The 22,966-nt window shown below is 26.2% G+C and overlaps 3 protein-coding genes across 11 annotated transcripts in view; 2 read left to right on the top strand and 1 right to left on the bottom strand.

Annotated features, from left to right (window-relative positions):
- The first annotated feature begins 25 nt into the window (after positions 1 to 25).
- Positions 26 to 5,663, top strand: LOC126905400 (zinc finger protein Xfin-like). Of its 5 annotated transcripts, none has more exons than XM_050685060.1 (5): positions 26 to 128; positions 2,712 to 3,023; positions 3,677 to 4,334; positions 4,390 to 4,569; positions 4,626 to 5,663. In XM_050685060.1, the coding sequence occupies exons 3-5, from the start codon at positions 3,687 to 3,689 to the stop codon at positions 5,088 to 5,090; spliced, it is 1,293 nt and encodes a 430-aa protein (XP_050541017.1). In that variant the 5' UTR covers positions 26 to 128; positions 2,712 to 3,023; positions 3,677 to 3,686; the 3' UTR covers positions 5,091 to 5,663. The 5 variants fall into 5 exon arrangements, with proteins under 5 accessions (XP_050541017.1, XP_050541018.1, XP_050541016.1 ...); XM_050685061.1 differs by having other exon boundaries at positions 72 to 156; XM_050685059.1 differs by lacking the exon at positions 26 to 128 and adding an exon at positions 853 to 1,149.
- A 344-nt stretch (positions 5,664 to 6,007) lies between these two features.
- Positions 6,008 to 9,248, bottom strand: LOC126905409 (proliferating cell nuclear antigen). Its single transcript, XM_050685081.1, has 5 exons — positions 8,762 to 9,248; positions 8,535 to 8,700; positions 8,331 to 8,475; positions 8,093 to 8,232; positions 6,008 to 6,301 (listed from the first exon to the last, which is right to left on the bottom strand). Exons 1-5 carry the CDS (start codon positions 8,980 to 8,982, stop codon positions 6,194 to 6,196), a joined length of 780 nt encoding a protein of 259 aa, XP_050541038.1. The 5' UTR covers positions 8,983 to 9,248; the 3' UTR covers positions 6,008 to 6,193.
- Positions 9,249 to 9,543: 295 nt separating this feature from the next.
- Positions 9,544 to 22,966, top strand: part of LOC126905398 (sphingomyelin synthase-related protein 1-like) — a 16,606-nt gene continuing 3,183 nt past the window's right edge. The window contains exons 1-5 of one of the 5 annotated variants that reach the window (XM_050685051.1): positions 9,544 to 9,602; positions 9,852 to 10,018; positions 10,084 to 10,236; positions 13,304 to 13,408; positions 19,698 to 20,067. In XM_050685051.1, the coding sequence (XP_050541008.1) occupies positions 9,587 to 9,602; positions 9,852 to 10,018; positions 10,084 to 10,236; positions 13,304 to 13,408; positions 19,698 to 20,067 (811 nt within the window). In that variant the 5' untranslated portion in view covers positions 9,544 to 9,586. Of the gene's footprint in view, positions 9,761 to 9,851; positions 10,019 to 10,083; positions 10,237 to 13,303; positions 13,409 to 19,697; positions 20,068 to 22,966 lie in introns of those variants that run through there. The other 4 variants (XM_050685053.1, XM_050685054.1, XM_050685052.1 and 1 more) reach the window with 4 other exon arrangements.

Here is a 22,966-nt window from a genome sequence, read left to right as displayed (position 1 = left end):
TTGGATATTACAGCTGATACTACGTAATAGCATAGATTATAAACATTTTATATTTATTTTATGGTATGAGTGACATGGTCATAAATAGCTCTAATTAAAAATTTTTAGGAAAAGTTTATCTTACGTCGGTAAGCAATGTTGTAGCAAAACAACTAAGTAATTAAGTCTTATATAGTAATATTAATTATATATAGTAATTAAGTATTTATAGTAATAGACTATTTATATAAATATTTAACATAATAAATAACCTGAACGTATCATGTATATATGCAATCAATGCATCGCTTATACTTCAATAGTACATCTCAACATTTAACAAAATGAGATTTTTATCAATAATGATAAAAGTTTTTCTGAACATTTGTTTTTCTACGTATCTTTTTGCAAGACTCGTAGTTCTATTGATAATTATGAAAATAAAATCACCTTTTGTGTTAAAACGTGTATAATTCAAATTTGTTTTATGATCATTTTGAAAATCTAGAAAAACTGAGATACAGTATGTATCAGTTGGTCAGTATAAACGACGATTTACTTATATATAAACCGAATGCACCTAAAAATTAGGCTGTATGCAATTTTGTAAAAAAAATAAATATTCGGAGTTTTTATATTTTCAAATTAAAACTCTCCCAAAAAAATTATTTGGGATTAAATTGATATGATATATCTATTTCAATTTAATGTTTTTAAAATTATATTTTTTTTTCATATTACGCCTAAAATATTAGGTACTCAAAAGCAGTACCTTGTTTACAAAAGGGAAACGACCTGGAGCAGCTGCCCCAGTACGTTCCTGAGTCTTTTAAGAGCTTTATAGCCATTGAATTGATAAAACTCGAGTAAAAATGTATGTAATTTTATTATTAATTTATGTTCTGTTAATACATGTTCAAAGTTTTTTAAGGCAATTTTTTTTATTTTTTGCTCAACAAAAAGTTTTAGAACGGCATAAAATACAAACTGGGGCAGAGTGTTTAACCCCTTAATACGTCACTGCTCAAAAGATTGAATCCTAAAAATTACCGAATCAAAAAGACAAAAACATTAAAGGGCGAGTAAAATGTAATGAAAACTAATTCTGTCTTTTCTTGGTTTGGGTTAGTAGTACCACTAGAACAGAAATCCAAATGATTCTAAAACTATGTAAGTGTACCTATAATTAGTATGTGTGTCTATAATTTCATATTTTAACGCTGTATAATTTTGACTAAAAACTTCAAATTTACGAATAATCTTAAAATCACAAAGTCTTAGATAACAATGTTTGTTGCAATAGTACAGAATTATGGAAGCATAATGAGTAATCTTTATAATTCAATTGACTTACAACAAGATCGTATTTCTAAAAATTGCCGTAAGATACAATATAAGTACATCATATTATACAAGATTAAATTTCTTGTTCCGCTACTAAAAAATTTAATTTTCCATCTTTATCTTCAAATAATGCAGCTAGAGGTAGAGGTGTATTTTAAAGAAATTAGAGAAAGTGGTCATTGTGTCCAGACAGCAAATTTTAATATGATTTTTTATTTGCAAAAATGTTTTCCAATAAATATATATCTGTTAAACTAAATAGGTTTGTGATTATTCTTAAATTTCCGAATTAAAATGTAAAGAGTGATCAAATTAAAAGGTTTAAAAAATAGTGCATAATAAAGGTAATTAGAGCAAGAAAAATTCAAGAACATTAATTTCTATACACTTAAAGTATAGTCAGAATTTGGGCCAGTTAATAATATATATTATCATTTTAATCGTATCAATGTACATAACTATTAAAATGTTTACAAGTATTGTAAACATTACAAAAATAAAATATTTGTTCACAAAAATTAGGCAGTCCAGTTAGACCATGTGACGGTAATTCCATAGCGCATAGATATGTAATTTTGTCACAAAAAATTAGTAATTTCTAAAATTCATGAATGTTAAATTTGTAGTGTATTAAAATTATGCAAACATTAATTTTCATTAAATAAGTTTGGTAATTAAAGTTTTGTACAATTTTTTAACGATATCTTTGCTTGATAGTTTATTCAAAGATGTTTTTTCAAGTAATATGTAATGCAAGATAAATATTTTTTTAACAAATAAATGACGACACCAATAACGAAGTTTGAATGAGAAATGTGGAGGTTAAAAATGTATATTCGTAGGCCCCCCTCCCCCAAAAAAAATATTAATTGTGTTTGGGAAGACTGGGATTTATATTTATGAAACTGAATATGGAACTATAGCTGACCTTGTCAAATAATTGAAACTATGCCTATGTACACGTGTAGGTACAATTAGGAGGGGTGGGATTCTTGAGCCTAAATATTAAAGAGTTACATTAATTCTTAATTGAACTAAATAAAGAGTAAACGTAAAATACTCTTTAAAACATCAAGATTTTTGTCGTTAAAAATACTAAAATAAATATGAACGAAGACTCTTTGTTGAAGGAAAAACTTTTATTTGTTATGGTATTTGCCGAGGTTGTAAGTATACTACATAAAGCTATAGATAACATGACAAGTAAAAATATTTTGTCATCCCTTATGAGGCACCAAAACAATGTAATTTTTATCACTAGAACACCATTATTTGTGTGTTGTATTCATGATTATTACAATAATATCGAATATATGTAGCAATAATCGTTTGTTTTTAGAACTTCAAAGATATCCCAGTGACTAATAAAGCTTTCTATTTTTACTTAGACTCATAAATGTACGATCTTCTTAGAGTATTTGAATGGGAATAGGCTGCTGTACAGGGAAATACAATATGTAAGAGTACTGAATATAACGATGTGGCGCGTGTACTTAGCGTGCGACGGCGGCCGCGTCATCGGCCGGTGCCAAAATCAATAATCAGTATTGTTTATCGATTTTTTCGCTTTACTGCTGAAGCCGTTCTCGCCATCGTTGCGTGTCCAAACATTTTCATGCGGACTTTCAAGGAAGGTCACTTTCTGTCAGTTCTACATTAAACAATTATTTGATATCGGTAGGACGCCGCCGAACACCTAGGTAACTATGAAGTTGATAATGCGATTAAGGTGCCGGTTAGTAAAAAAAAACCGGTTGCTTTGCATTTCATCTATGAAACATTTTATTAATAATTGGAGTTAATTGATCGCTATTGTTACCCATCCGGTTCTATTAATGATTACCTATTTATTTCGTCATTAATTTGTATGGTCTTTTTTTCATAAATCAATTTGTATATTATAATTGCACAGTAAAATGTCTGAGTACATCGCACAGTAGTTCAAATTTTGAATTTCAAATAATTAATGATTTACATAAAATTACATTTTTATGCTTCAGCACGTAATTATTTTATTTTAAAGTGTATTTTTTGATGATCATATAATTTATTAATTATTCAGTACTTAAGAGTTAAATTATAATTGTTTTGATATTTTTGTTATAAATTCATTAAAACGTTATAAAAACGTATCAAGATTAAATTTAAAATGTTTTTGAATTTACTTATTTTATAACAAGTATATTATTAAAACTTATTAGATAACAATTCTTTAAAAGAATTCCTAAATAGTTATTAGCATAATAAAATAAGAGCTCGAAAATTGAAATACACAATTTTTTTTTTAATCTAATACTTTAATTTGTTGAGTGAAAGTTATAATTTATAAACTAATTTCTAAAAAAATATTTAGGACGAGCATTATGTCCAACATGGTTAATGCTGAAAATTATCAATTGAAGTGGCACAGTCATGGTGCTCACTTACATTCTACAATAGCTACATTACATCGAACTACGGCTTTTACTGATGTTACATTGAGTACAATTGATGGTCGCAATGTTTCTGCACATCGTTTTGTTTTATCAGCCTGTAGTGCTTATTTGCAACAAGTATTCCAAAATTGTGTATCTAATAATTTAGTTATTGTTTTGCCAGCTGATATTAGTTATCGTACTCTTTGTATACTACTTCAGTATATGTACAGTGGTGAAGCAACTGTTACTAATAGTCAATTGGATAGAGTACTGAAAGCAGGTGAAGTATTAAAAGTTAGAGGACTGTGTCGTAACAATGAAAATACTGTTGGTGTAGTACCAAGACAACAATCATCAGACAATAAAGATGAAAAAGTCAAGTCTAAAATTAAAGACATGCCTCTATCAATAAGGTCAGAGGCAAATGAAAATAAAGAAAATGAAAAAGATAAAGAAAATGAAGAAAATGAAATGAAAAAAGAAAATTCTGAGAATGAAGATCCAATGCAAAATGCTTTGCAATTAGAAATAACTGTTAAAGAAGAACCCTTAGAATGGAATGATAATGATCGCACAGAAATGACTATTCAACCGGTAAGATAATTTTTTTTAAATAAAAAATTGTTTTTAATTATTAATTCATGCTCAGGAACTCTTCTCCAATTATGATGAGGATGATGAAGAGGCAGACTCAGATTATTATGCGCCTTTAACTTGTGATATGTGTCAAGAAACATTTAGAACTCCAGCTCTTTGGGTAAGACACATTCAAACTCATGAACTAGGATCAATTACTGATATTCCTAAAAGAAAACGTCGTAAAACAACAGTAAGTTTTTATAAATATGATAATTAATTAATTCATTAAAATTTGTGCATAAACAGGATGATGATGATGGAGAATTGCCACCTTTAAGATGTGAACTTTGTCAAGAAGAATATCTGACACCAGGAGATTGGGTGAGACACATACAAAGTGCACATACAGAAGAACAGTTAGCTATCACTAACAGTCTAGCTAGTGGAGGATCTGGTGTAATACCATCAACTAAACGACCACGGCCTCGTATCATGAATGGTCGAAAAGTGTGTCCTATTTGTACTAAAACATTCCCATCACATGCAAGCATGTTAATACATAGTCGAACTCATACAGGAGAACGACCATATCAATGTGGTGTTTGTAATAAAGGGTTTAATGTAAAAAGTAATTTACTTAGACATATGAGAACTTTACATGATACAGTCATAAGTCCAAATGCCATGGTTGAGTATTGTAATGCTCAAGATGATGTTTCTCCTACTACATTGGTGATGCCAGATTTAAAAAATGAAAATGCAGGACAATAAGTTGTATTTATAAACTTAAATTGTTTCTTATACTTATACGTATCTTGTATTGTTCAAGGGTCACTTTAAAATATAACTTATTTTTTGGTTTTAACAAGTTTTATTTTTACATTCTTGCAATAATAATCTAGATAATGAAATTGATACTGTTAGTATAGATACATATTTTGTTTAATAATATATTGAGGATGTTAAGGTAGGATAGAACCTCTGTAGTATAAATGATTATGTGATTAATATACAATTTTTTTTTATTTGAAGAAGGTGATAAACCTTTTTTTACATATTCTCCCCCTCCAAAACCCTTGCACTGGCACAGATAAAACTATGCAAAAAAACAATGAATTATCGATGATGAAAAAATAATAATTAACATTTTTTTCTCTATAAATGTAACTTATGAGATGAATTATTTTAAATTGAAATTTTTTTTTATATATAAATAAATTAGTTGTTTTAATTCATATTAATAATACGAGAAAAATAAAAGTTTTTATAATTATATAAAATATTATTTAATAAATAATTCAATATCTATTATTTTCTTAAGATTTACACATTTAATTTTTTTAAAAATATATAATTATTTAATAGAATTTAATAATGCAAATTTTACATAATTTAAACTATTTTTAAAATCAACTATGTAATAATTCTAAACATCTGTTAATGAGTTTAAAATTTTTTTATATAAAAACAATGATAAAACCATCATTGTCTTCCTTCATTTTAATGTTATTTAAAAGCAGATAATATAACATTTATCTCTTTAAAAAGTATGTACAAAGTGATGTAAAAATGTAAAGTAATTTTTCTATTATAATCAATATTTATTTTTTACTTTATAGCTAATGACATATTTATAATGTAATTATAATTATAGCTGATGTTCAAAGGTTTAGTATTAAAACATATACTTAAAATGGATGCTCAGTAACTTCGTATATTTGTGATTATACAAAATGTACCTATGTAGTTTTTATTTTTTACTCTTCATGTAAATATTAGTATAAAAAAATTTTTTAAAAGAAATATTTTACGTATAAAAATAAAAGTTACTTATAGAATTAAGCCTGTATCTTGTTATTAAAAAAATTAATTAATTAATCATCTTCCTCAATTTTAGGAGCTAAATAATACCGAATTTGTCCTAATTCAGCGATTTGATATTCAACTACTAATGGCACATCTCCAGACATTGACAAAATAACCTGCAAATTAAAATTAAAATTAATGAAACAACTTAAAATAAATGCAAAAAAAAAACAATAAAATATTAACTTATATTTAATTTTAGAATAATATCTATTACAAATATATAATTCGCTTGAGAAAAAAAAAATTGAAGCAACTTATCTTAAAGTTAATAAATCTTTTTTTTTGCATTTACCAAATTATGTTAACTCTTGATATATCATTTGGTAGATGGTAATATGTTAGATAAGTCTCAGTCACCTAAATTACCTTAGTCTAAAAATTCACTTTCCAATAGAATTTTCCAAAAATAAAAAGTGAAAAATAATTATAAATCTTTTATTATTTAATTTTTTTGTATAAATTTTAAACTTATTTAAAGTAATTCATTTAACATAAATCTATAATTTTTGGTATGAATTTGATGATTGATTAGTAGAAAAACATTAATATTAAATTAATGTTTTATAATATGTAACCTAGGTGCTTCATGATATTTAGACAAATTTTATAACTATTGATCTACTAAATATTTTGCATTGTTATTTTTTAAATATAATTAATGCATTCTTAAACTAGGTTAAAATCATGTTTTAAATGTTTTCAAAATTAAAAAATAACATGTTTTTAACACTATTCTTACAATAATGATTAATGGGATAATAATAAAACAATTTTATGATAATTAATTATTTTAATAAAAGTATTTTAATGCATAGAGTAGGTATGTAGCTCAATTAGAGTATGCATTATAAATATATATCAGTACGAGTGGTACTGGGCAATTGCAATTTTTCTGTAAGAAAACCTAAAAAGATCGGTTTTAAAATTAAAAAAAAAAAAATTTTTATTATCAAAAACAAATAATAAAATATATAATTTAAATGTAGTCAAAGTAAGTATTATTTAAAAGTAAATTATTAAAAATAAAAAACATATTTAATAGATTCAAAGAACTTAGATCATTCAAAATATTGTAGACCACATCCTTATATGTACAATCAACATATTTTAAAATAATGAACTTATTTAAATATAGTTTTAATTATTTGAAATGCACTTTAAAACTTCAAATGGAATAAGTTGCAATGAATTAAATTAATTTCATAAGTATATTTTAAAATAATTTTCTCATATAAAACAGAAATGTAGGGAAAAAAGCTTTTTCAAAACTTTTTTAAAATCAAGATAAATGATGCAAAAATATTTTAGGAGAGAAAAATTATACTTAGTTCTTCCAAACAAAATTTGACCACACTATGTTTATGCTAAAAACAATTGCAAAATAATAGTAATTCAAATAGGATGTTTAATATATTAAGAACTGAAGATATAATTTTTTAATTGAAGGCACCTCAATTAAAAATCAACTATTGAAAGATGTTATATTTGATAAATTCACAGTAACCATTGGTTTTCAAAACTTTTGATTAAAAACAATAACATAAACAAACCCTAAAATACATTATATTTATTCTTATCATGGTTTCAATAAAAAATATGAGACCAGTTTAAAAAAAAAGAAATAAAACAAAATTTTATGAACACTCTTTCTTCTACACAGTAAATTTTATAACAAATATTTATAATTTTATTTTATTTATAAGTTTGGATATGATAAAATACATAGAAATACCAATTCCCTAAAAATAACCACAAATCAGATTTATCTTAAATTAACTAAGACTTAATGCATCGCTGGCAAAAGTACTGCCTACTTAAGAAAACATGTATGATTATAATCTATTATATTAAGATAATTCCTTTCAACTCATAAAATACAAATAATTTCAATGAAAAACAAGTACCTGAGGTGACAATGGAGCTGCTTTACAAAATAGATTAAGGTAGCGACATGCAAATGTCAGTGATACAGCTTGCGTCATTTCAATAGTAACAGCTTCTTCTTCTTTATCAAATGATGCAGTTTGTGATAATTTAATATTAGCTATAAATTGAAAAATTATATGTTATATTAATTAACCACAAACAAAAAAAAGAAAATAATGAATATCTCTACTGTAAATATACAATATTAGATTTTACCTGATCCAATGTCACCCGAAGTAGAAAACTTGACTCCTTCTTTAGTGCAACAAATGACTACAGATTCGCCAAACTGACTTAAATCTCTACATATTCTGGCAAACTCAGCAGAAGGCATTTTAATGATACATGAATAGTTTGTTTCCTAAAAACAAAATAATAAATTATTAAATTAAAAACAAAACATTGAAAAAATCAACTTACAGGAATACCAAGATGTTCTTGGTCTAAGTTCATAAGTTTCATTTCATAATCAGACATTTTTTCTTGATTTTCAGTTTCAAACATAATAGTTAAAGTATCAGCATTATCTTGAGCTTTTATTGTCATGATATCATTATTGGATGAACATTTCATTATTTTAACCAAACTTTATGAAAATAGATACACTTAAAAAATTGAATTGTTACAAACCAAAATATACTGTTTACCTTTCCAAATTGATGCCCATAGAAAGGTTACGATCACAACGAAATTTATCAAAGCCAGAACTTTTTAGGCACATGGAAACTAAGCTCACGTGAGCATCATCCATGGCTTGTAATTGAATGCCTGAATCTGAGCAGTCAAACGTAGCTTCTTTAAGTAGCTCCTTAATTGCTTCCAAGATTTTTTTAAAATGACCACTCATTAAAAGTCTCGCTTCAAACATGATGAAATATTTGTAACTTAAAGCAGGTAGAAAAAAGAACAAAAGTACAAAAATTAAAATTTTTATGGGATATATTAGACGTTAGATAACAACGCAAATAAAATTTCAAAAAGTAAGTTTTTCAACTATCTAACTCTTAAATAAAAGACGCGAATTCAATAAGTCACTGACAATGAGAAGAGCCTAAGACTTCAGTTTAACTTACGGAATAATGAACATTAAAAATGCAATTGGAACGATCTTTTGGTTTTTACACAAAAGATAATGTGCGTTGTCGTTTATGGCGGGAAAAAAAGCGATACTTGATAATGTTACCAACATAAAAAATTATTATCTCAAAACTTAAAATAAATACCAAAAAAAAGTTTCACCAAAATGCAAAATTTTAGCAAAAATAAAATTATAATTACCTGAAAAATTGTCGGCTCAATGTATTAATAAAATATTAGATATTAATAAAAAATTTACCATTTTATCTCAATCAGAAGAATTAAAAAAAAAAATTGACTAAATGGTACACTTGTTAACTATTATCGTGTTTTTATAATTTTAACAATTTTGTAATGAAGTTCAAGTTGCATACGAAGTTAGTTCTGACATAGTAATGTTGTGTATTGTTGGTATGTTACTTTAACTAAAATTTTAGTGATTGCATTAATCGGCAATATTTTTACTACTCTTAATGAAAATTTTTTATTTTAGTTTTTAATAAAATTCATTTATTACTATAAGTAAAGTTTTTGAATTTAATAATGATAAACTAGTAGGCACTTAAAAAGTAGATATCATTTTTACAATATTATTTAATTGTGTTTAATTATTTAATTATTTAATTTAATCTAACTTCAATGTTTTTTTTTTTTATGAAGAAATGGATTCGGTGATCAATTGGACATCTCAAGCAGTGTCCCATTGGCTTCATAAAAAGGGTCATGGTAAATATTCTCATCTACTAACAGAAGAACATTGTATTGATGGCCGAGCTTTGTTATTAATAAATGAAACTGATTTAAAATCTCCTCCTCTTAGTATTAAAGTATATTTTTCTAAAAAAATAGTTCTATTATATTTGATAATTAAATAAATATTTTAATTTTCTAGGTTTTAGGAGATATTAAACGTCTTATGTTAGATATTCGACAGTTAAAAGTTGAAAATCGACAATCTCTAATACAGCTTGGATATGATCCTATATCGCTACTTTCTAAACCGATTTGTAGTACAAATGTTTATGGTACTCACTTCCGTCCAGATGTAAGTATACTTTTGGGCATAAAATGTATTTTATTAAACTATCAAATTTTTTTCAACATTTTTTTAGTCGGTTTTTTGTATGTTGATTATTTAATTTAAATTTACCACATTAGTAGTGGGTCTAGCTGAGAGGACTTGTATGGGTGTAAAATTATATCCAATTATTATGATTTGAACTCATTAAACTATGTAAATAAAGTATTATATTTGTGAATATTACCATATGATGTAATTATAACTAATTTCATCTTAATTATTTAATAATGTTAATTGTATTTAATTTAATTTATCAACGACAATTATTATAATAAACCAAAAATAAAAAATTATAATTATGTAAATAGTGAAAGATTAATAAATTAATTGGTAGATTGGACAAATTGTGGTAAAAAGGATAAATTTGTGGAATGAATAAATGTTGTTATCTCGAGGGTTCAATATTACTGAACAAATAATGTTAAGTATCCCTATAAATTTTTAAATTTATCTCAATAGTTTATTACGCGATAGATTTTTTGTAGTTCTAAAGTATAAATTAAATTGAACTTACCTTATGTCATGTAATAATGGTTTAAGTAATCCAACATTGATTCTGTGTATTAAATGCACTGCATATATGTTTCACACTATGCATTGTTTAGTTAATATAATGATTTATTAATACCATTAAAATAATTTAAAAAAAAAATGTTTGATGTTTAAATTATTAATAGACGTGTATTTCTATAATAAAAAAAAAATACATGATTATCTAATGAACAAATAAACTTACATTAAAAAATTCACTTAAAAATTTCTAAGTATCATTTAATTTAAATAATATTCTCATTAATAATCAAGATAATCTTGACTAGAGTGTCATAGATTATATGTTTTTTGAAGTTATCTAAAGGACTGGTTTTGACAGGGGAAAATGGCTTTTTATAGTCAGATGGAGATAGTAATGTAGAATTTATCTTTCAGCCTCATTGGACTTCTTTTATCGCATAAGACGCCAGACGCTTCTCTCCACTTCAACTACTTACACTTAATCCTGTCTCTTACATCCTCGTCAATACCACTGCTCTTTTGCACAACTAACTCTAAATACTTAAAACTTTACACCTTTCCAATCACGTCCTCATCTATTGTCACTTATCTCCTTATTTCACCTACCTTGTGTTCTCCTTTGTCAAACTCGTACTCTATATACTCTGTCTTACTCCTACGTATTCTTAAACCCTTTTCTTCAAGAGCTGATCTCAGTGCCTCTAGCCTTTGATAAATTCCTTCCCTATTTTCTTCTATTAACACTATATTGTCAGCAAACAACATGCACCTAGGCACCTCTCTTTGAATTTCTCTTGTACTTTCATCTATCACTATAGAGAATAAATAAGGGCTTAAAGCAAAACCTTGGTTCACTCCTATTCTTACTATAAAATCTTCTGTTATTCCATCCACACTTTTTACCTTGGTACAAATACCATCATTCATATCCTCTATTATATTAATGTACCATTTCGGAACTTTTTTTCTCATTAATGCCCACTTTAAAACCTCTTTCGGTACTCTGTCATACGCTTTCTCCAAATATATAAATACCATACACCACAGCTTTTTCTTCTTTTCCCTAAACTTTTCTATAAGTTGACTCATACAAAATACTGGCTCCATTGTTGACTTACCAGGCATAAATCCAAACTGGTTTTTAGATACCCATGTCTCATTTCTTATTCTCTTATCTATTACCTTTCCCAAATTTTCATACTATGATTCATAAGCTTTATGCCTCTATAATTTCAACACTCCTGTATGTCACCTTTACCCTTAAATATCAGCACCATAATATTATTCCTTCATTCATTTAAAATTTCCCCTTCTAATAAGATTTTATTTTAAAGTTCCTTCAACCACCTTATACCAACACCGCCTAATATTTTCAATACTTCTACTGGCACTTTATCTGGTTACTGTTTTATTCTTTTTCATTGATGCCACAGCCTCCCATACCTCTTTCTCACTAATTAAATCTACTAATCCCTCATTCTACGAGATATTCTCTAATGTCTCTTTTGGATACTCCTCATTCAGTAATTTTTCAAAATACTCTTTCTACCTTTTTTTCACATCTTCATCACTGGAGGGTGATTATTATTATTATCAACATTTTTTATACACTTTATATAATGATAATCTTTAGATCTTTTCTCTCCTATTTTCTATGTTCAAGTAGTAGTCAATGTAGAACAATAAACAAGAGTTAATTTTGCTTTTGGAATAATCATACCAACATTACCTATATGTCTATTCGTATCTTCACCTATCACCGCATCCTCATTGCAAGGTACCCCTTGCATCACCTCATCCATCTCTCTCAAAAACGCTTCCTTGTCTATTTAATCACAATCTACTTTTAGTGCATAGGCACTTACCCCATTCAACATATTTTCCTCAAAATTAATTTTAGGACTATAATTCTGTCAATTTTTCTAACTACTTCTATTACTTTATTTTTCATTTTCTTGTCCATTGTTATCCCAACACCATTCTTTGTATTGGTCTTACCTGAATATATTATTTTATAACCCTCATATATTTCCCTCGATTTCTCTCCTTTCCGCTTAATTTCCTGCACACAACAAATGTTAACTTTTCTCCTCTTCAATACTTCTACTAATTCTCCACTTATACCAGTTAATGATCCAACATTCCAAGTACCTATTCTTAATTTGTATCTATCATTTTACCTTATAAAAATACTAATATTATTGTGAAAAAAAACGTGGGGGCTTAGTGCTATATTTTTCGTATATTAAGCGCTCGACGCTTTTTTCACAATAATAGTAATATTTTTTGTTCATTATTGTTTAAAGCTTATTTTAAAAATTATTTTAAACTTTTTAGTTCAATAAGCTTTAAAAGCGTATTTTTCAGTTTTTTTAAACTATATTTATTTTAATATATATGTGTGTGTGTGTTTTTGGTTAATTTATAGAGTAACCAAAAATAATTAGATTTTTATGATTAAATAGATTTATTTGTCTAGAATTTTACATCTCAAGTATAACTTTTTATTATGATCTAGGGATTTAATTTATATGATGATATTCATATGAATCATGGATCAGATGTTACAGCGACATCTTCACATAGTTCCGAATTTGAAGAAGATAGACGTTTAAAGCCAGAGGTATTATCTGAATATTAATTAAACAGTAGTACTTTCCTAAGTTAAAACATAGTAAATGACAACATTTTAATATTGAGATTATAAATTAAAATATTTGTCATTTTAAGGCATATTTGTGCCTTAAAATTATTTTATTTCTTAGCAAAAATAACCTATAATTTTGTTGAGTGTGGTATAACTAAAGTATACTAATTTTTTAATTAAATGTTTGGTAAATATTTTAAATTTTGATAAATATTTCTTTTATCAAAAATAATTTACCATAAAAACTTGAAATTTATTTTATAATTGATCTTTAACTGTCAAATATAATATTTAAAAATTTATTACTACATTTTAAATAAAATTGTATTAAATAAAATTAAAAAACCCAGCACAGGGGGATTGCGGCACAGTGGTGACGTGGCATAGATGGATCAAGTATAATATCTAACAGTGATTAAAATCACTATAAAAAAAAAACGCTTCAATGCAAATCTTTAGATAGTGTTTAATTTTAAAAAATTGGTGGATTATTCCAAAAGCTACATGATCAACTAGTTCCTTATTAATATCCTAATTAAGATAAAGTATGTCGAATGAAAAAAAGATTATTAAAACATATTATTTCTTATAAAAAAATAATGTTGATCCATACACTTTTCAATATGTCATAGCATTATAAAGTTAAAAATGTAAAAAATAAAGTCGAGAATTTTTACACAATAATAGCATTCGGTAACCATTTTCACCGTGAAGATAAAATAAAGTCCGAACATTTTTTTTTTCCATGATAAAAAGTATATTACATTAAATTTAATTTAAGATATATATAAAAGTGTCAGATTTTCCGGAACACTTTCAAAAGTTAAGTTGAAAAAGTTAATTTTTTGTGAAAAAGTTGTCATTTTAAATCCCCCCCTGTGGGCAAGTAAAGAGTCACATATAAATAATATCATGCATCTTTATAAAAAAAAATTATATTGATTTGGTTATTTTTAAAAATGTTATAGCAATTTTAAGTAAAAAAAATTGAAAAAATTTCGAAAATTAGCGATTTTTAAATTTGTAATTTTTTTTATGGTTTCCCCCATTTACGGGGAACGAGGGAATTTTTTTAAATATTTTAGGTAATGTCTTCGATTATATACGATTTGTGATCTTTTGACGTATCATTGAAAGAAATCGATTCGGTGAGAGCTGAGAAAAAGTGGTAACAGACACAAAAAAAAAAATAAATAAATAAACACATCTTAGTAAAACCAATACCTTCTCAGCTTCGCATCGAAGCTAAAAGAAAAGTATTCTTAGAGAAAAAATTTTTGTTTTAGGCAATAAAGGCATTTAATTTATTTCAAGGGCTTAAAACAGAACCTTAGTGCACTCCTATTCTTACTATAAAATCTTCTGTTATTCCATCCACACTTTTTACCTTGGTACAAATACCATCATTCATATCCTCTATTATATTAATGTACCATTTCGGGACTCTTTTTCTCATTAATGCCCACTTTAAAACCTCTCCTACTCCTACTCTCACCAACAATCTCCTTTGCAGTATTCTTTAAACTTAACAATTTTTTACTCGCTTTACTCTCTCTCTTCCACATAAAATAATCGATCTGAGATCTATTCCTCCCACTCTTCTAAGTTATATAATGTTCTTCCCTCTTTTTAAAATAAGTATTTACCACAGCAAAATCATACGATACTGCGAAATCTAGGATTCTTTTAGCTTCGATGCTAAGCTGAGAAGGTATTGGTTTTACTAAGATGTGTTGTTTTTTTTTTTTGTGTCTGTTACCACTTTTTCTCAGCTCTCACCGAACCGATTTCTTTCAATGATACATCAAAAGATCACAAATCGTATCTAGTCGAAGACATTACCCTTAAAAATTGAAAAAAATTCCCTCGTTCCCCGTAAAAGGGGGAAACCTCCAAAAAAATTACAAATTTAAAAATCGCTAATTTTCGAAAAAATTTTCAATTTTTTTTACTTAAAAGTACCATAACTTTTTCAAAAATGAACATATCAATATAATTCTTTTTTATATAGATGCATAATATCATTACCTTTCATTTGGTATATTTTTTTCATAAATTTAACCCTTAACCTGCCCACAAGGGGGGATTTAAAATGACAACTTTTTCACAAAAAATTAACTTTTGAAAATGTTCCGGAAGGTCTGACACTTTTATATATATCTTAAATTAAAGCTAATGTAATATACTTTATAATGGTAAAAAAAAATTTCGGACTTTATTTTATCTTCATGGTGAAAATGGCTACCGAATGCTATTTTTGTGTGAAAATTTTCGATTTTATATTTTACGTTTTTAACTTTATTATGCTATAACTTTTCGAAAAATTTATGGATCAGTACAATTTTTTCATGAGGAGTAGTATTTATATACATCTTTCATTTGACATACTGTTTTTTTAAATCGGACCATTTCCCTATATACGAGGGGGGTTCAAATCTAAAAAATGCATGTAGAAAGTAGAACTTTTTCAACTTAAATTTTGAAAGTGTTCCGGAAAGTCTGACACTTTTATATATATCTTAAATTAAAGCTAATGTAATATACTTTATTATGCAGAAAAAAATTTCGGACTTTATTTGATCTTCACGGTGAAAATGGCTACCGAATGCTATTATTGTGTGAAAATTCTCGATTTTATTTTTTTATTTTTAATTTTATAATGCTATAACATATTGAAAAGTGTATGGATCAACATAATTTTTTTATGAGAAATAATATTTTTTAATAATCCCTCTTTCATTCGATATACTTTATCTGAATCAGGATATTAATAAGGAACTAGCAGATCATGTACACCCAGAGAAAAACCTCGATCTATATAATAAATTCATTGTTCAATTTGATAAATATATCATTACTATTGAATCAATGATATATTTATCAATATGATATTTTTTTTTCTTGTCTTGAACAATAATTATTTATAAGAATAGTTATTTTGTTCGTATTAATAAAACATTATCATAAACCCTTGATAAAATTTCTCTTTCAATTTTGATTGAGGTTTTTCTTTGGGTGTAGCTTTTGGAATAATCCACCTATTTTTTAAAATTAAACACTATCTAAAGATTTGCATTGAAGCGTTTCTTATGATAGTGATTTTAATCACTGTCAGATATCATTATACTTGATCCAAATATGTCACGTCACCACTGTGCCGCGACCCCCCTGTGCTGGGTTTTTTTTTTTTGTCTGTTACCACTTTTTCTCAGCTCTCACCGAACCGATTTCTTTAAATGATACGTCAAAAGATCAAAAATCGTATCTAGTCGAAGACATTGCCCTCAATAATTGAAAAAAATTTCTCTCGTTCCCAGTAAATGGGGGAAACCTCCAAAAAATTTACAAATTTAAAAATCGCTAATTTTCGAAATTTTGAAATGAACAAATCAATATAATTTTTTTTTTTTTAAATGCTTGATGTCTTTACTTTTAGTATATTTTTTTTGTAAATTTAACCCTTTTACCAACCCACAGGGGGGATTCAAAATGACAACTTTTTCACAAAAAATTAACTTTTTTAACTTAACTTTTGAAAGTGTTCCGGAAATACTGACACTTTTATATATATCTTAAATTAAAACTAATGTAATATACTTTATTATGGAAAAAAAAAAATTCGAACTTTATTTTGTCTTCACGGTGAAAATGGCTATCGTATGCTATTTTTGTGTTAAATTTCTGGATTTTATATTTTACATTTTTAACTTTATAACGCTATAACTCTCTGAAAAATGTATGGATCAATACAATTTTTTTATGAGAAATAATATTTATATACTTCTTTAATTCGACATATTTTTTTTTTAAACTAAATCTAAAAAAATGCATGTAGAAAGTAGAACTTTTTCAACTTAACTTTTTAAAGTGTTCCGGAAAGTCTAACACTTTTATATATATCTTAAATTAAAGCTTATGTAATATACTTTAATATTAAAAAAAGAAATGTTGAACTTTATTTTGTTTTTATGGTGAAAATAGCTACCGTATTCAAAAATATACTATTTTTGTGTTAAAATTCTTAGTTTTGTATTTTATTTTATTATAAGGGGATTACACTGATTTTCATAAATATTATATCAATCTAATTGACATAGTATAAAAAATTAAACATATTTAAATTTTTTTGTTTCTTTGAAGTCGAGAAAAATAACTTTAAAATTTGAACTAGCTAAATTTCCATTTTTATTAAGTGACGAATGAGACGTATGGTTTCTGAGACGGTAACATTTGGGTCTTTCACGCCTGTGGCACTAAATTTTTTCTTAATTCTTTTTGAGTTAGAAAAAAATGTTTAACTCATTTGATTTTTATCTCATTTAGATTCAATAACTTCAATAAATATCAAGGATTTCATTAGTGTAGTCTCCTCTCGTGAGAAGAAATTCATTATAAATATTATTTTACTATGTGGTTTTTTTTTTTGTAGCTATCATTTATTTTCTCATCTCTCACTTGACCTACTTTTTTGACAAATTTTTTTTTTTAATTAAATACTATCTACCGGTTTGCATCGAAGCGTTTTTTTATGATAGTGATTTTAATCACTGTCAGATATTATCTATACTGGACCCAATTATGCCACGACTCCAATGTGCCGCCACCCCACTGTGCTGGTTTTGTTTTTTAAACATATTAGAAATTTTGTGTAATAAAGTATGATAATTCTGTCTTATACATTGAATAAATTGGGGTTTATCTATTAAATACCATTTCTAACCACCAAAAGCACCTTTTGCTGCCGCTGTTCGCATGCCTATGATTTGTAAATTTCTTTACAAGTGCGATATCAGATTATAGGGGAGTGACACATCGCCCAAACGTTTATTAAATATCATTTATGATAGGTATTTTTAGAATATATTATTGACATTTTTTACTTTTTAAGATAATTTTGTAGGCAAATTTATCACAAAGAGATGGAAAAATTCACTACACATGCCCCTAAAAATTATCTCTAGAATAGCTCCATTTTATTTATTTAATTCAATAGCGCCGATATCAAATCATTTAGTGGCAAGTGCTAAAAATTTGAATATTGGTTCATTAATATGAAGTAGAAATATGAGGTTTTTTAACCATGGATGGTTAGTCCGTCGCTGAAAAGAGGGATGGCGACTACAATTACCTAACTGATCTCCCCCTCGGCAAATGAAGCCGTCCGTGACCGAGTTTCCAAACTAAGACATTGCGCATCAAGCATTGCTGCGTTACCGACTCGGCAATGCCGTCTCTCTTTTATTATTATTATTACTAGACAAAATTAATTTAAGAATAGATAAATGTTAAATTAAAGGAATCATTAGGCATTGTAGGATTCGTCAGTGTAACATTAAAATATTTTTAATTTTCAATGTGCTACGTTCAGTTCCAAAAATATTCTTATTAGTTATTCATTTTCATGAATAAGATTAGCCATAATTTTGATTATAAAATTACTTAAATTAATTATTATCAGAAACTAGTTTTAAATTACTCATTCTATGAATAATCAATATTCTAGTATTATATTAGAGACACGTTCTTTTTTTATTTGCTCGAAAACAAGTTTGTACGTACTAACCTTAGATTATCATTCTTCTGTTAACATTGAATACGTGCATATCAATGAGTCAATCTTGATTCTGTTAGGTCATAATTATGTTAATGAATGATAACTGTCAATAATAATTTAAATGTAGATTATGATATGGCGTAATTAGCAATATTAGTAACGCAAATGGATCTTTAAAAAAATTTTGTGGTAAATGATTTACCAAACAAATTACTTTTAAAAATAGAATACATTTGTGCAATAATGTGTTGAAAATAAATAAATGATATAAACATTGGGAACTATCTATCATTAACGAAATAAAATAGATACTTATATTACCAAAAATCTTTCAAAATATCGAATATTTTTCTTTGGCTTAAGCACTAATTTTTTAAAGATAAAAAATTAGGACAGGCTTTCTGGGGAAACTATAAAATGCTTAGCTATACGGAAATTTTTTTTTGAAATCTAATTAAAGCCCAATAATGGCTATTAAAAAATAATCTCCGTGCTTTATTAAAATGAAGAACCACAATCACCACACAGATAAACGACGGAAGAGTTAAAAAAATTACTCTTTACCCGTGAATACCTTTTGATGCTACAAAAGATTATAAGATCATAGTATGATTAGATTAGAACGTTTATACTGTTTCATCTTACCCCAACAAAACATATTTTAAATATTTTTTCTGTATTTTGGCTAATTATAATATTCAATTTTTGCAGGTATGGAAAGCTCTTATTGCAATGACCTATCTTTTCACGGTCACTTGGATAACAGCTTTTGTGATGGTAATTGTACATGATCGTGTACCTGATATGAAAAAGTATCCACCTCTTCCCGATATATTTCTTGATAATGTTCCTTATATATCCTGGGCGTTTCATATGTGCGAATTGACTGGTACTGTTTTGTGTTTCATTTGGTTAACAGTTCTACTCTTCCATAAACATCGCTTTATTTTATTGCGACGTTTTTTTGCTCTTTCTGGAACAGTCTTTTTATTACGATGTATTACTATGATAATAACATCCTTGTCTGTACCAGGAACTCACCTAGAATGTACTCCTCGTACCAAACCAGCATATTTAGAAGGTATGTTTATAGGTTTAACTTTTTAATTTTTTCTTGAAAAATAACATTGCTCACATAAATATATTAAACATGTAATTATTAATTAATTTATAGTTAAATTTGAAAAATCTTAAAAAATGTTCAATTCTCTTTGACTGATTTTGTTGGTTTATGCGCTTAAATTAATTTTGATCTAATGAATCTATCAGTGCTCAAAATTTGAAAAAATTTAAAAATTAAAAAAAACATCTCAAAATTACGGTTGTAAAAATGGAATTTTCAAAAAAAATATTTTGTATTCTAAAAATGTATTTTACTATAAATTAAAAAAATATTGATCTCTCGAATTCGTGATGAAAATCAACATTTTTACAAAAATTAAGTATAAAAAGTTCTACTATCTATATGCATTTTTAAGATTTGAACCCCTCCTGTATTAAGGGAAATAGTCCGATTAAAAAAAAAAGTAAGTCGAATGAAAAAGGGATATAAATATTATTTCTCATAAAAAATTGTATTGATTCATAAATTTTTCAAAAAGTTATAGCATTTTAAAGTTAAAAATTTAAAGTATAAGATCGAGAATCTTAACACAAAAATATAGTTAAAAAAAACTAAAAAACACGCTTTTAAAGCACATTGAACTAAAAAGTTAAAAATAATTTTTAAAATAAGCTTGAAACAATAATGAACGAAAAATACTAGTATTATTGTGATAAAAGCGTGGGTGCTTTGTGCCATATTTTTCGTATATTGAGCGCCCGCTTTTATCACAATAATACTAGTATTTTTCGTTCATTATTGTTTCAAGCTTATTTTAAAAATTATTTTTAACTTTTTAGTTCAATGTGCTTTAAAAGCGTGTTTTTTAGTTTTTTTAAACTATATTTATTTTTTACTTTTTAGTTTCATGTTATGATAGTAGTTATTATCAATATCATGGTTGTAACGGGTAACGGAAAATCAGGGTTCGATTCTAGAGAGGGAGTAAAAAATAAAATCGAGAATTTTCACACAAAAATAGTATTTGGTAGCCATTTTCACCGTGAAGACAAAATAAAGTCCGAAATTATTTTTTTTCATAATAAAGTATATTACATAAGCTTTAATTTAAGATATATATAAAAGTGTCAGTATTTCCGGAACACTTTCAAAAGTTAAGTTAAATTTTTTGTGAAAAAGTTGTCATTTTGAATCCCTTCTGTGGGCTGGTAAAGGGTTCAATTTATAAAAAAAATGTACTAAATAATAGGTAAAGACATCAAGCATTTATAAAAAAAAAACTATATTGATTTGTTCATTTTTGAAAAAGTTATGGCAGTTTTAAGTAAAAAAAATTGAAAAAATTTCGAAACATAGCGATTATTAAATTTGTAATTTTTTTGTTGGTTTCCCCCATTTACTGAGAACGAAGGAAATTTTTTCAATTTTTGAGGGTAATGTCTTCGACTAGTTACGATTTGTGATCTTTTGACGTATCATTTAAAGAAATCGGTTCTGTGAGAGCTGAGAAAAAGTGGTAACAGACACAAAAAAAACACACATCATTGTAAAACCAATACCTTCTCAGCTTCGCATCGAAGCTAAAAAATAGATTTTCTTGTTGTTTTTTTATGGTAGAGAGTTGGAATTTACACTTCTTTTCAAAAAAAAAAATATTACTTTTCATATGAACAGCAAAAATTTCTATTATTTAATTTAACTTAGGTTAAAAAGTTATTATTAGTATTTAAAATAACTAGTAACTTAACTGAATATACAATTAAAACTTAGTAACTTATACATTGTAACTAAGTTTAATTTTTTAATCTAATTTCTTAACATCGCAAGTAAATAAAAATGACTAACTTGCTCAGTCTAAAATTTTAAACAAAATAAGACTAATAGTTTGATTAATTGTAGAGTAAAATAAAAAAATATATTTTTTTTTTGTCAAATTTGACTAATAGACATGTCATAATGTTAATAAAATATTGACTGTTAAAAAAAACAAACAAATAAAATCGAGAATTTTCACACAAAAATAGTATTTGGTAGCCATTTTCACCGTGAAGACAAAATAAAGTCCGAAATTATTTTTTTTCATAATAAAGTATATTACATAAGCTTTAATTTAAGATATATATAAAAGTGTCAGTATTTCCGGAACACTTTCAAAAGTTAAGTTAAATTTTTTGTGAAAAAGTTGTCATTTTGAATCCCTTCTGTGGGCTGGTAAAGGGTTCAATTTATAAAAAAAATGTACTAAATAATAGGTAAAGACATCAAGCATTTATAAAAAAAAAACTATATTGATTTGTTCATTTTTGAAAAAGTTATGGCAGTTTTAAGTAAAAAAAATTGAAAAAATTTCGAAACATAGCGATTATTAAATTTGTAATTTTTTTGTTGGTTTCCCCCATTTACTGAGAACGAAGGAAATTTTTTCAATTTTTGAGGGTAATGTCTTCGACTAGTTACGATTTGTGATCTTTTGACGTATCATTTAAAGAAATCGGTTCTGTGAGAGCTGAGAAAAAGTGGTAACAGACACAAAAAAAACACACATCATTGTAAAACCAATACCTTCTCAGCTTCGCATCGAAGCTAAAAAATAGATTTTCTTGTTGTTTTTTTATGGTAGAGAGTTGGAATTTACACTTCTTTTCAAAAAAAAAAATATTACTTTTCATATGAACAGCAAAAATTTCTATTATTTAATTTAACTTAGGTTAAAAAGTTATTATTAGTATTTAAAATAACTAGTAACTTAACTGAATATACAATTAAAACTTAGTAACTTATACATTGTAACTAAGTTTAATTTTTTAATCTAATTTCTTAACATCGCAAGTAAATAAAAATGACTAACTTGCTCAGTCTAAAATTTTAAACAAAATAAGACTAATAGTTTGATTAATTGTAGAGTAAAATAAAAAAA

The sequence above is a fragment of the Daktulosphaira vitifoliae genome, unplaced genomic scaffold (genome assembly GCF_025091365.1).
Source record: "Daktulosphaira vitifoliae isolate Bord-2020 unplaced genomic scaffold, ASM2509136v1 Scaffold_4, whole genome shotgun sequence".
Lineage (NCBI taxonomy): Eukaryota > Metazoa > Arthropoda > Insecta > Hemiptera > Phylloxeridae > Daktulosphaira > Daktulosphaira vitifoliae.
The sequence above is the reverse complement of the archived record's forward strand: the minus strand, read 5'-3'. Positions and strand labels throughout refer to the sequence as shown.